This window comes from Phyllopteryx taeniolatus, chromosome 8, assembly GCF_024500385.1.
Source record: "Phyllopteryx taeniolatus isolate TA_2022b chromosome 8, UOR_Ptae_1.2, whole genome shotgun sequence".
NCBI classification, from domain to species: domain Eukaryota; kingdom Metazoa; phylum Chordata; class Actinopteri; order Syngnathiformes; family Syngnathidae; genus Phyllopteryx; species Phyllopteryx taeniolatus.
Window position 1 is genome coordinate 5,039,178 of NC_084509.1, and position 13,268 is coordinate 5,052,445.

The following is a 13,268-nucleotide window of genomic DNA, read 5'->3' on the forward strand; positions in this document are numbered from 1 at the left end:
AAACCTACACGTGCACACAAATGCACATCATCACATTTATATACAGACTGGACAGAAAGCAGTTTACAATTTTTTACTTTTTATTTAGGCTAGCACTTCCCTTTCAGTGAGGTCATATTCTTCTACTTTTTCAATGACAGAGCCCCTTTGTTTATTCATATGTATGACAACAAAAAGGAATTGACTTTATGGAGAGTGACACTTTACACACACACTGCTTGAAGGATGTAAGGAAGTACAGTACATCAAGGTAAATACAGGCTCTTTTTTGACACCATCCTGGATGTACCGAGACATATTTTCTTAACCATCTACACATGCAATCTACATGTTGTGGGTTTCCTCGAGCTGTCGTTTGGACATCAAAAGAAAGGTCGTTTGTTTTTAGAGGATGAGAGCTGTGGAGGACAGATTTGTGTGTGTGTGTGTTGTAGCATTGTCTCACCATCTACAGTTTAAAATCATCTTCACATCTGTACACGCTAAAAATAAATCAAAAATAAAATGTCATGGTGACCCGAGGGAAACGTCACAACACCTGGCATAAACAGGCCTCAGCAGAGAGGGCTCAGCGTAAACGCATACACGCGTGGTCCCGCCCTTGCACATACACAGATAGTCTCACACAAGCACTTTACACGACACAAGAGGTCACCTAAACACACAGAGAAGAGCTAACATCTAGCAGGGACCACCCGTACAGGGTTAGAGAGGGGTTAAAATTAGTATTTAGACCACCATCAGGTCTCTCTCGCTCTCTCTCACATCCACACACACAGTCTCAATCATAAAGTGACATACATCTGATTTAATTTAAAACTCCATAAAGCTACACACCTGTGCAGAATATACTATCATGACTGTACTTAGTGTCGCTAGGGGTAGCCATCTGAATGGCGATATATTGTATGTTCAAATACTCTATGTAACCTTTTTTCCCTCTCTCTTCAAAATATACAATGATGTAATGCATTGTACAGACAAAACGAGACACAGTTAAGCTGGTCACAGGTTCCATACATCAAAACGTAAGAGCTTGTCTCCACAGGAATTTCTTCACGAGTGCAATATCCAATGCTCCTCCACCTACTTCAAAGTTTGCTCAGCTTTAGCAAGTCCACTTCCAACAAATCATATATTTAACAAACAAACAAACAAACAAAAAAACGAAAAAAAAAAACATAGCACAGAAACATACAAAAAAAACACATTTCTAAACAAGGAGTCATAAATATGGAATGTGGGGAACATAAATGCAGTCCAATTTCAGTTCAAACAATACAAATAAAAGTCCTTCATTGCATGTAAATCGTGTTTTTCTTCTAACAGGACAACATTGTTGTAACAATATTAATAGTATAAATAAAAAATAAGAGTGGGCTGTTGCTAGCTTGTGGCCTCTGTTGAGGGTAGAAGACCATGGGAGGCTGGAAAAGAACACAAAGAGAGGGACAGGTGGAGGGAGATGTGAAGAAGTGGGTGGCAAAGGTGGTGGTGGGAGGGGGTGTTCACATGCCGTAACCAAAGTTGGCCTGTGGCGGCTGCCCGTAGCCCGGTGCTGCTGTGTACCCGTAGCCGTAAGCCTGCTGAGGGGGCACGGCAACATTGGTGCCTGAAGTGAGCATGAGTTGTGGTGTGCCTGCAAAGCAAACAGCACAATATCTTGTTTCAAAAAAGCCTCCATGACTCATTTAACAGCTAGAACAGTGTGTGTTTACCATAAACAATTGGTTGAGATTCTGTGGCCTGCTCCTCCTGTTTCCTCAGGGACTCGGAGGCTTCGAGCTTGTCCACCTGCGGACAAGAAAAGGAGTGGCGTGAGAACCCGCTTGGTGGTTTAACAGCTAGGGTGGAGGCTTTCGAAGACGCCAGGTTTGTCAAAACTGACCTCTGGGTTATTTCACTGGCTGAAGGATGGGACCATTCCTGACAGGCAGAGGAGATGAGCACCGTCCACATTTATGTGAAAATGTGCAGCTGGAGGTCCTCCAATAAACAACTAAAGCCACTAACGTACAACTACAGCACTTGGGCGACTACTGATGGTCTAATTTGCCTTTGCTTAAGGGACACACAGTCTAATGTTGGGCTACGGGGGATATAATCACAGATTATGACAATAATGGTCCCACCCATCCAGCCACCCCAACCATCTACTCTAAGATTTTAGAGTATGTAGAGAACCAACCTGTTACCAGTACAAACGACCTCCGCTTAAGTTGGACTGCTCTAAAAGACGTGAGTGGACCTAATTAGCTGTATTTATCCATATGTAGTACTTTGTTCAATGCAACTGATGTATTTCGGCAAATAGAGGGCGGATCTTTATTGAACTGCAGATGGAGAGGCATTATTATTTTTACAATTGCATTTGTGGAATGAGATTAAACAATATTACCAGTGTATTACAATGTAAAGCTTAATAATAAAAAGAAGACTATTGCGGAGAGAGGGGGAAAAGTGTAGGGGTGGTAATAATAACCGAGGCACATTGGACAGAACTAATTAGTCGCATAGTTCACTGGAACATGAACATGGATGTGTACAACGGCGCGATCACGAGTCTGCTGCAACGGGAATTGACAGTATAGACACTGCCTCCACATAATGTTAAGATCATCTTTAATACAGTGCAGGGAACTCGTTTACTGTTTGGTGCTGCCGTTTTGGTCAGCAACAGAGTTCAAATAGGCTCGGATATTTACGTTTTTTGTCTGTGTGTGGAAAAAATAGCATCTGTGAACTGAAGCAGTAACATGTTACTCCATGTTTTTTGGTCATTTTCGTCCATCTGTGCCAAAGTGGGCATGTCCGTGCATCGAGGGTGTGCCTTTGGAGATAAGCGTGGCGGAGTGAAATTTTGGTGTTACAAAGTCGGTTTAAACTTACACCTTCTGGGATCATGTTTAAGTTTTGGTGCAGGTGATCTAATGCGATTTTGGTGAATTTGATCGGGGCACATGCAGGTAGATAGAAACACGAGTTCCTCGGACGTGTGGTGGATGACAGACTTATTTCAACAGCGGGCATCCAACCCTCTTAGTCATTGGAATAATAAATTCATTTAACGCATTATTTTTGTTATAATCATTATTAGATTTTTTTAAAGCATCTCACGTACTGGCTGGTACGCAGCTATGGGGGTCAGGTGTAAACAAACAATTGTTGGAGCGGATATAGATCAATGAGGTCTGCGGACACGTTTAAGTCGCCAGCGGTTTTTCACCAGCTTACTCTGTATTTAATAAGGGTACCCGCTCACGTTCTATGCTCTAGTCATGCTTGGATTACTACGTCCTCTTGCGCGTATAGAGACATCTCAGTCTATTGAGAAGCCGCTTCAATTGGACAGGATTGAAGTTGACAGTGACAGCACCCACAACAGCGCAAACATCCCACTTTTTCTATTTGCTGTGCGTATGCTAGTTTACAAAATTAGCAAAGCCAGGTCTAGCCTGCAGGCTAATATTTTTGGAGGATTCTCACCGGGTCACATGGGATTCCCATGAGACAGTAGTAAATATTACATCAACCGCAGGTTTGGGCAAGAGCGGGAGCGATAGTCATCGGGAGCATCGGGAACTATGACAACAAAGTGACCGGGAGCGGAAACTATGGGTTTTGCAGGATTCTGTAAAAAATTTGATCGGGATCAGGACGGAATGGGATCAATGTCTGTGGGAGTGAGCGGGATTAAAAAAAACAAAACAAAAAAAAAAAAAAAAAAAAAACACTCACTCAGGATTGGGATCAATTTCTGTGGGAGTGGAAGGGAGCGGGAGTTAAAATCCACTCCAGTGTCAGCCTCTAGTTTAGCCCGCCTTTTCACAGAGTTACTGTAAGCATAGTGCTGGATTTATGCTTGTCACAAAAACAGAGCCCTCTGTCTTTTTGGTGTCTGGTGCAGGCAGTTTTCTATTTGCACTTGCTTTGTTAGATCCTGGACTCAACATGCAGTCCACCGTTAGCCGTCATGGTAATGAAATCTGTAGTTGCCATTGGTCTGGCAGTATATATGCAGCGGGAACAGGGTTGCCTCCTCAAAACAAACTAATTTCATCAAGACAAAAAGTAAGTGGTCTAGAGAGAGTGTATATCATGTGTTATAATCTTTGGTTTATTTTGATGAAAACATATGTCCTTAAAGACAACTTGTGAAACTTTTTTGGGGGGGTCTTTCTTGACTATATTCCTTTTTTGCCAGGTAGCAGCTGAGAAGCAGGAGCGGAGTACAGAAGAATTAAGCAGCCAGCAAAACGAGTTAGATCTGCAACTTGAACAATAGGAAGCTTGAACACCGATGAAGTACAGGATATGTGAGGTGTCCTTATCCTGGTACTGGGTTCAGTTCTCTACATACGGTGTTGTTCACTAGTGTCAGTCAATCTGGTGGCACAGGCTGTAGCATTTTTAAAAGAAAAGGTTGAGAGACATGCGGAAGCAGTAGTTTTTGGTTACGTTCCTCTTGAAGAGTGCGGGAGAAAGAGAGAAGAGAAGCAAAGCACCATAGTGGAAGGAGAGAGGAAGAGGGCAGACAGGATGCTCTTGTACAGCCACTTGAAGGTTTCCAGAAGCAGGCACAGCCAACAATGATGTCTCCTAGCCCCGTGCTGCTGATGCTACCGTGGGAGGGGCAATGCATGCGTGCTGCTTCGTGTATCTTTACTGAATACACTACCTGAGATGCATGTTTTTTGCTTTCTAACTGTTAAGACAAGTGTGTTGGGAAGGATGTCTAAAAGAAAAAACTGAACACAAATTCCTCCCTATGTACTTGATACTTTGTTTAATGTCCCATTCAAGCACAGGAATGCATTCAAGCATATAGACAGAGAACCACACTGGAAAATCTTAAGAAAAAAAAAAAAAAGAAACTCATTGTTTATCTGGAGGAAAGGGTCTCCGCTAATAATAACAGGATGGTGTTGAGAAAGGTAGCTAACAACCAGGTTAACATTAGAATTAATCTAAATTATGTGATAAACAGACCTGACACTGCAGGTAGAGATCCAGAGTGGCACTTTTCACTTACTGATTCAAAAGAGGGGCTTGAAGCTTTGCTCGCTTTTTTTCCATTTGCGTGGGTTTGTTTGTTCGTGTGCAACTTTCTGTCTACAGATTTTTATGATGGCCTGGTATTCTTGATGTTCCAAATAAGGTTTGGTGATAATCCACCAATTTATGACATCAATAACAAATTATAAAAAGAAAAACAGATCAAATGATATCGCTGCCAGGGGCATTTATTAACTCAACAGCAGCGAGTACAAAGAGGTAGGGGAAAGTCCTTTCTAGAGGGATTGGCTTAATAATGATCTCATTATTACTTATTATACTGAACAAAAATATACAGTGTTCCCTCGCCACTTCGCGCTTCACGTTTTGCGCCTTCAGTGCTTCTCGGGTTTTTCCCAAATATTCATAAAAAAAAATACAGCCATATCGGCAGCCATATTGCGGAAAGACGCATTGTTTCATGTTGATGCGCGCAAGAGAAGGTTTCCCTGCATGCCAAACAAAGAGATGAGTTGACTCAGAGGCTTTGTACATGCCTGTACTGTACGGGCACTCATACAAGACGCGTGATTGGTTCCCGGCGCAACATCGACCAATGAGAGCACGGGTGGATTTATCCCGTGAGTGTTTGGCTGCGCATCATCGCATCCTCACCCAGCATCTTCCCTTGTTGTGTCCCGCCAGTCTCGTCCACGCTGTTGTGTTCGCAATAACTTTTTTTGTTTAAGTGATATTTTTTTTTATTAGTTAAGCAAGCCCTTACAATGCCACCGAAGCGCTGTGCCCCTGCGAAAGCTTCCTCCGGGGCGCCCAAGAGGAAGAAGAAGATGATCACCACCAGCGAAAAAGTTAAACTTTTAGATTTGATCAAAGAGGGCAGAAGTTATGCATCTGGGGCACGCCATTATGGTGTGAATGAATCTACAGTGCGGTACATAAAGAAAGCGGAAGCAAACATCCGCAAAACTGCATCAATAACCTTCAATAAGGAAGCGAAATGTGTGGTAACTCCGCGTAATAAGAGAATTGTGAAAATGGAAGCTGCATTGGCATTGTGGATTGCTGATTGCAGGGAAAAGACAGTGAGTTTGGACACTAATATTATCAGGACAAAGTAAATGTTAATTACTGTATAAGGTTTTATAATTAAAGATTTCAGTAAATTTGTCTCAAATATGTAAAGTATAAATACTGTTTACATATTTTAAACATTCTGGTACCCACATACACAGCCACGAAAATTCCTAGGGGGGGGCCAATCCTACTTCGTGGTTTTTCACCTTTCGCAGGGGGTTCTGGTCCCATTTAACCGCGAAAAACGAGGGAACACTGTATACGTAAAACTTTTGTTTTTGCTCTTATTTTTCCTGAGCTGAACTCAAAGATCTAAGACTTTTTCTCAGTATACAAAAGGCATATTCCTCTCAAATGTTGTTGACATATCTCTCTAAATCTGTGTTAGTGAGCCCTTCTCCTTTTGCTGAGATAATCCATTCACCTCAGGTGTAGCATGTAACGACGCAGTTTAGGCAGCATGATTGTTGCACAGATGTGCCTTACGCTGCCCACTATAAAAGACCTCTCTAAAATGTGTAGTTACACTACCAAGCACAATGCCTCAGAAGTTTTGAGAGAGCATGCAATTGGAAGCTTATGCAAGCACAGTGAACACCGGTGAATTTTATAGATGGTATTTTGAATGCACAGAGATACTGTGACGAGATCCTGAGGGCCACTGCTGTGCCATTCATCTACGATCATCACCTCATGTTAATAACTGATAACTCTATCCGAAGGAGATCTGTTGCCCTGCGGGAGGCACCTGGTGGTCACACTAGATACTGACTGGTTTTCTGACCTCCCAATACAGTAAAACTGTCCATTTTAGAGTGGCCTTCTATTGTGGGCAACTGAAGCCACACCTGTGCAATAATCATGCTGTCTAATCAGCATCTTGGTATGCCACACGTGAGGTGGATGGATAATTTGAGAGAAATAGGCTCTTTGTGCACATAGAAAAAGCCAGCTCATAAAAAAATGGGAGCAAAAACAAGTGTTGCATTTAAATTTGTTTCTAGTTTAAAATAATCTATAGTTTAATATATAAGAATTATAATTAATGTAATAATATATAGGATGTTAAAAAAATAAAATTTTTGTAGTCAGATAACATTAACTTCAATGTTCATTTAATGTTTTCCTTTTCATGTTTTCACAGTAAAGAATAAATTTCACTAGCAATGAAGTCATTTTCTGTATTAGATTAGGCTTGAACACAGTTAAAAATGTGCAGCTAGAATTTTTTTTTTTAGCAAATTCAGACAGTTTCAAGTTTCTGAAAATTTCAAAAGCAGATTTGCACATGCATTTGTGAATCTTTGTGAAATCGGTCATAAAATCTATCTGTTTGAAGATGTTGAACTTTTGAGAGATAAATACTTTTTCAAAATGAAGCATATATATATATATATATATATATATATATATATATATATATATATATTACACACACAAAACACAATTAAATGTGCTCTAAAAGATTTCTGTCCAACTCCTCTCTATATATCTCCCTCCTCTAGCAGGGCACGCTCTCTTCTTGTCAGTAAACATCAAATTGTTCTTTTGTTTTTTTCTAATTCTTTTCATGTCAGTGTTAAAATGTTTTTTTTTTGTTCCGCAGTGTTCCATGCTGCATACAACAGCACTGTCTTTTAAACTCCACCATAAACTCAGTCACTTACTGTATCGGCGGCACCTTTAATGGGGACATGTTTATTATTTTCTGTGTTTGTTTACTAAAATGGTCAATGTATAACCGAACAAAATGTCTGCTAGAGGATATGAATATGAGGAAATATGGTATCCCCCCTACAGGCAACAGCCCCGCAGCAGACTCCTAAAGCTGTGATGTGAAAAGCCCCACTCTGGATTGTGGGGAAATAGTTAAGTGGTCTAGTGACGATACAGAGAGTTGTACACATGTAAGCAGCATAGTGACAAAGTGGGAGGGGGAAATCATGCAGTTTCTGCTAATTTTACCCCTTCAAACTACTACAGGTTATAGGACAGTGAGTCAATATGGACAATTAGGAAATGGATTCAACGTTCACCTTTTCCTTTATCGCATCAACCTGGAAAGGAAATTCAGAGAGGCAACTTAAGGGAAAAAAGCAAGTGGAAGTCGCCCACAATAGAAACGGACAGTAAGAAACAAGCAAACAGGGGACTTAACATTGAAAAAAGACACTCACAAAAAAAAAAACAAGAGGAGGTGCAGGTAATAATGCCACTTCTGATACAAATGCATACTTGAGGTTACTTCGGTATCCCCAGTTTCATTTAATTTCTAACAACACTTCAAACTACAGATGTAAAACTCACTATTGAATCACTGGATGAGTAGTAAAGGCTGGTGATTAAAGGGCCGTGGGTTTGATAGGATTTTGTGTCAGAGGTTGGCCTCAGTAAGGCACCTCAACTCCCCGAACTGCTACAGTCTGAGTATAAAGGTGTATTCTTACTATGGTTGCTAAACTTACGATGGGTTAAATGCAGACGTCAAAATGTTACAGAGCTACAAAGACACAATGTTGAAGACTAGTTTGAAGCAGTCTCAAGTGGTAGCCTTTTCCACTAAATACACAGTGTTGTTCTAATATTGTGAAATAAATGTGAAATAAATGAATAAATAAATTCAAATTAATTATAGTGGTGGTAAAAGTAAGTAGTAATTTGCCAGTCAATGATGCAATAATACTGCTCTCACATTTGCTGCCTTTTATGAACCCTGCTCTATTTCATCTAACATAAAAAGTGATTAAACTGCTAAGAATCTCCTCTGGAGCACATTTGTATGGGAAAGTAGCTTGAGTGGATGAAAATCCAAATGAAAAAGGATAACACCAGAGATGGCACATAAAGGACAAGGAACATGAACATCAAAGGAGCAAGAATATGCACACTGAGACTCTGTTGCAGACCTGGGTAATTGTGCTACACTTCCTGGTGTTAAATAGTATTTGCAAATAAAATTGTGTGGGTGCAGATGTCTAATCCCGGTTGATAAAAACAACTCCAGCACTGGCTGGCTTTTGGACAACATACAAACATAAATTCCGAAGAATCCATCTTATTGGCTCTCTTTGTGACAGTTTATGAACACTATTATCCTAAATCTGCATGCAACAAGAAAAAGGCACTGTCCGCAAGCCCGTGACTACCAAACTCTCTTCATAACTAACATTATTTTCTATAGATGTAGTTAGGTTTGAGTGGTTCCTGGTCTTAGACCCTCATGAATGCATGTATCTTGTCCCACCAAAAATGTTTAATTTTCTTCATGTGTGAATGACCCACCTTACTGAGGTACTCCCTCATGACCTGGATGAAGTATGGCATGGAGAAGTCCATGATGTTGTGCCTCCAAGCAGTCTCCAGCACTACGTCGGGCCGCAACAGATCATAGCAAGTGAATAAGCAGGCGGCGAAACACTCCTTCTTGTCCTCCTCCAGGAACCAAGCAAGAAGTTCCTCAGCCAGTTCAATGTCTTTGGACTCGGATGCATACTGCATGGCATCCTACAGAAGGGGAAATAAAAAAGTTACATGCTAATGGTTCAACTGGTGCCTGTGTAAGGGCAATACAGAGTATACAGTCCATTTAAGTGTCGCCACAAAGGACCTTGTAGAGCTTGTCTTTCTTGCAAAGCTCAACACTCTGTTTCCAGCGGTTGTTGCCCTTGAAAAGGTATGCTGCGATCCTCCTGAACTCGATCAACTCATGCTTCTCTAGGCCTTGGGCCAGCGAGATGTTGTCAAAGTTGTCGTAAGCATCAATAGAAGTGCGCAGTGACTGGAAAGAAGCAAACAAGATAGATAAAAACAATAAGAACAAGGGAAGGATTACATTTTAAATCGCAGGTATGACAACAGGAAATGGTTGTGACTTTTGCCTTGTAGTGTCAAGGTTAACCACATTGAATCACGCAGCAAGTACAAAATGCATAACAGGAAAACAGACATAAGCATATCACATTTGTTAAAACTAAATAACAACAATGCGAAGTTAAGAGTGTAAAACAATTTATTTAGCCAATCCAACATCATACCGCATAGTCTTCCTCGATGATGAATAGGGTGTTGAGAGATTCATTGACTGACTTGTTGTTATGATTCTGGACAGACCTCAAATATGGTTTAACCAGAGGTACCTGCTTCACCTGAATCAAAAATGAAATCAGAATCATCTTTATTTGCCAAGTATGTCCAAAAACACACAAGGAATTTGTCTCCGGTAGTTGGAGCCGCTCTAGTACGACAACAGACAGTCAATTTACAGAACACTTTACAGAAATCATGAAAGACTTCACGAAAAAAGAGCATCTCTAACAGAGAAATGTTTGTGTAATGCTTGTTTTCCTCCATTAGTGATGGCCAGGCTAATATTTGCATGCAGTTGTGCTTTTATCAGTGTTACGAAAAGAAACCAGTGGCCTAGAAATAGGAAGCAACTCACCTTGCTGAAAAAATTGACAGCACGTGTGTGGTCCAGTCTTGGAGAGAGAACAATGAGCAGGTCATTTAATAATAACGGCTTGAACTCCAGATAAAAGTGGATAGCTTTGTAGTACAGCTCTACATTGGCCACCTACAGTAAAAACGCAAAGACGTCTCAGTCGTCATTTACAAAAAACACGTTTGTTTTCATGAAGAAGCCAAACCTTGGTGACAATGTCTTTGAATTGGCCCTCCTTCCAGGCGTCAGAAGGATGGTTCATCATGGTGATGATGGCATTGTCATATTCCTCATACTTATCATAGAGGAACACCAGCTCTGCCCAGAGGTGGGCCTGCTCAGCTGCTCTGAGAACCTTAAAATTCACGTCAATAAATGTTATTGGGCCTTATCGACAGGCCTGTATGACTAGTCATAGCACCATCACATACAGAAGGACTAATGCATCCCTTCAAGAAGATGTTTCAATAAAATTGTGTAAAATATTCTTTTTCATGTTGTTAATAAATGATGTGACAGTTCTCTGGGTCTACCTTTGGAATGTTTACACGGGACCAGAAGAGCTCCAAGTGCTCCCTCATCTTCTGGGGTTTGAATTTGGAGTAGAGAATAGCCAGCTCTGTGAACATTCCCATGTGAGCCCGCTCGAGTCCCAAAGCAGCCTCCAGCATGGTGATCAGCTCCTCAAAGTAGCCACGGTCCTGAAGAAATACAAACATAAAGCTCATTCAAACCTTGAAGTTTATAGTCAAGACGAGGTGGATTTATTTGACTTCATAATCTGTCTCTTCAATGTCTACATTTAGTTAGAATGCATTAATTCTAAAAAGGATTGAGAGGACACTGTCATGTTTTGTACCTGGTAGTAGTTTATGAGTTCCTCCAGTTCATCAGCATGTACAACAATATGCAGGCCGCACATTTGAGCAAGCCTGAACTCTTTCCCATCGACACATGCAAAACACACCTACAAGTGAGAAAGAATGGACTCAAACGATGTAGAGCACTGTTTGTTTTAACTTTAACACTGGAAAAAGGCTACGATGAGAACAGCAGTGAATTTCATTTAAAACTAATCTACCATTTCTCACCTCCTTCCAGGTACGTGTGCTGTTGGCTTTACGAGCTCCATCCACAGCTGCCTGGTACTCTCCCAGGTGCACCAGAGTGGAAGCCAGGCGACCGAAATTAGACACGTTGTTGTAAAGCAGTTTGGCTGCCTCATACATCTTGTCGTCATAGCAACGGTCCCCCACCTAACAGAAAGGGCAGGAAAAAGGTAAGTCAGGAGACAGAATAAATGGTAGAGCTTGATGTATCCAAGAACCTACTTGCTGGATATGGGCATTATTAGGTCCATTGATGAACTCTTCCAATTCGGCAAGGCGGTTGGTCTTTGCCAGAGCAAAGATTAACTCGGTTTCAACATAGGACTCGCGGGCCTTCTTTCGGGCCATCTGCAGAAACTTTACAAGGTCCTCCCAGTTTCCTACACACAGCACAGGTTATCAGTGTTAAATGACCAAAGTTATGTTAAACTTATTTCGTGTTTGAAATTCACACAAACCGAATATATTTTCAAAGTCCAAACAAGCAACTATTATTTTACAGTTGGTCTTACCGCTCTGAGCTGCAGCTTGTCCCACCTCCATGTAAGCAGAAGGGTCATCAGCCTTGATGTAGGAGTCAATAGCTTCTTTGACCAGGGCCTTTTGGAGCTGGGCCTTTGCCAACTGACTCCACACTGGAGGCTCATTGCAGCGCTCAGCAAACTCATAGGCTCGGTCCAAGTTACCAATGTGCTCAATCAGAACCTAAATATAATGGGACAGTATTTCAATATAATATACAGGTGAATAAAATCATGAAGCTCATGTAAGCAAAGCATAAAAGTCACTCACCTGCACAGCAGATGTGTTGACATCAAATTTCCTGAAAATAGCAAAGGCCTCCTCAAACAGCTCATTGCTTATGGCAATGTTTGCAATATCTGGAGCATCATAGTTGTCCAGACGGTTAATGTACTCCATGACCCGAGTTCGATCAGCTTTGATCGCTGTCAGGATGAGCAGATTCTGGAGGTTTCTAAAACATAGAAGGCAAGAAGATTTCAATGAGCAAATAATTTTCTAGCTTGGTAAAAAAATAAAAGTAAGGTGATCTCATTATACCTGTGCTCGCTAAAGACAGAGTTATCCAGGACAATCTTCTCCAGAAGCTCAATGAGCTCATTGGGAAGGTCAGCAGTCATAAAAGCCTTGACTGAGACAGACACTTCCTCTGGATCCTGGGTCTCCGTCAGGGCAGTCTGGACAACCTGCATCACAGAAGGACATCAGGCTTGAAGCACTATATCACAACAGACATTAAAAACATTACAAGTAAATAGGATGAAATTCTATTGAGGAGAAAAAAAAGGTAGGAGAGAAAACTATAAAATGGACCCTGTTAAAAGGTGGTAACCTACACCTACAATTTAGCAAGATGTAAATATGCATTTACTAGATCAGGTAGGTTTTTGTACTATTTAAAACAGATAACAGATAAGACCTGATCAATGAGTGGTCTTCTGTAGTTGTTGGTCTCCAGCAACACACTTGCCCACAGCTCAGGGTTCTTGCGACGCACAAGGTAGCGTGACAGACTCTTGAACAGGGAGTTCTCATTACACACCTAAAACATTGAACAAAAATAGGTTAGAAATGAACAATCGTATGGGTCCAATTGATACTTTTGG

The 13,268-nt window shown here is 41.1% G+C and overlaps 1 protein-coding gene across 4 annotated transcripts in view; it reads right to left on the reverse strand.

Annotated features, from left to right (window-relative positions):
- Window positions 1-62: 62 nt before the first annotated feature.
- Window positions 63-13,268, reverse strand: part of LOC133481797 (clathrin heavy chain 1-like) — a 28,086-nt gene continuing 14,880 nt past the window's right edge. For 2 of the 4 annotated variants that reach the window (XM_061780925.1, XM_061780922.1), the window contains 16 exons: window positions 13,082-13,204; window positions 12,703-12,848; window positions 12,433-12,616; window positions 12,153-12,345; window positions 11,863-12,020; window positions 11,623-11,787; window positions 11,391-11,498; window positions 11,065-11,232; window positions 10,737-10,886; window positions 10,532-10,663; window positions 10,125-10,235; window positions 9,698-9,868; window positions 9,373-9,594; window positions 8,127-8,147; window positions 1,719-1,794; window positions 63-1,639 (listed from right to left, as the gene is read on the reverse strand). In XM_061780925.1, coding sequence (XP_061636909.1) covers window positions 1,509-1,639; window positions 1,719-1,794; window positions 8,127-8,147; window positions 9,373-9,594; window positions 9,698-9,868; window positions 10,125-10,235; window positions 10,532-10,663; window positions 10,737-10,886; window positions 11,065-11,232; window positions 11,391-11,498; window positions 11,623-11,787; window positions 11,863-12,020; window positions 12,153-12,345; window positions 12,433-12,616; window positions 12,703-12,848; window positions 13,082-13,204 — 2,259 coding nt within the window. In that variant the 3' untranslated portion in view covers window positions 63-1,508. Of the gene's footprint in view, window positions 1,640-1,718; window positions 1,795-1,888; window positions 1,927-8,126; window positions 8,148-9,372; window positions 9,595-9,697; window positions 9,869-10,124; window positions 10,236-10,531; window positions 10,664-10,736; window positions 10,887-11,064; window positions 11,233-11,390; window positions 11,499-11,622; window positions 11,788-11,862; window positions 12,021-12,152; window positions 12,346-12,432; window positions 12,617-12,702; window positions 12,849-13,081; window positions 13,205-13,268 lie in introns of all 4 variants that reach the window. The other 2 variants (XM_061780924.1, XM_061780923.1) reach the window with 2 other exon arrangements.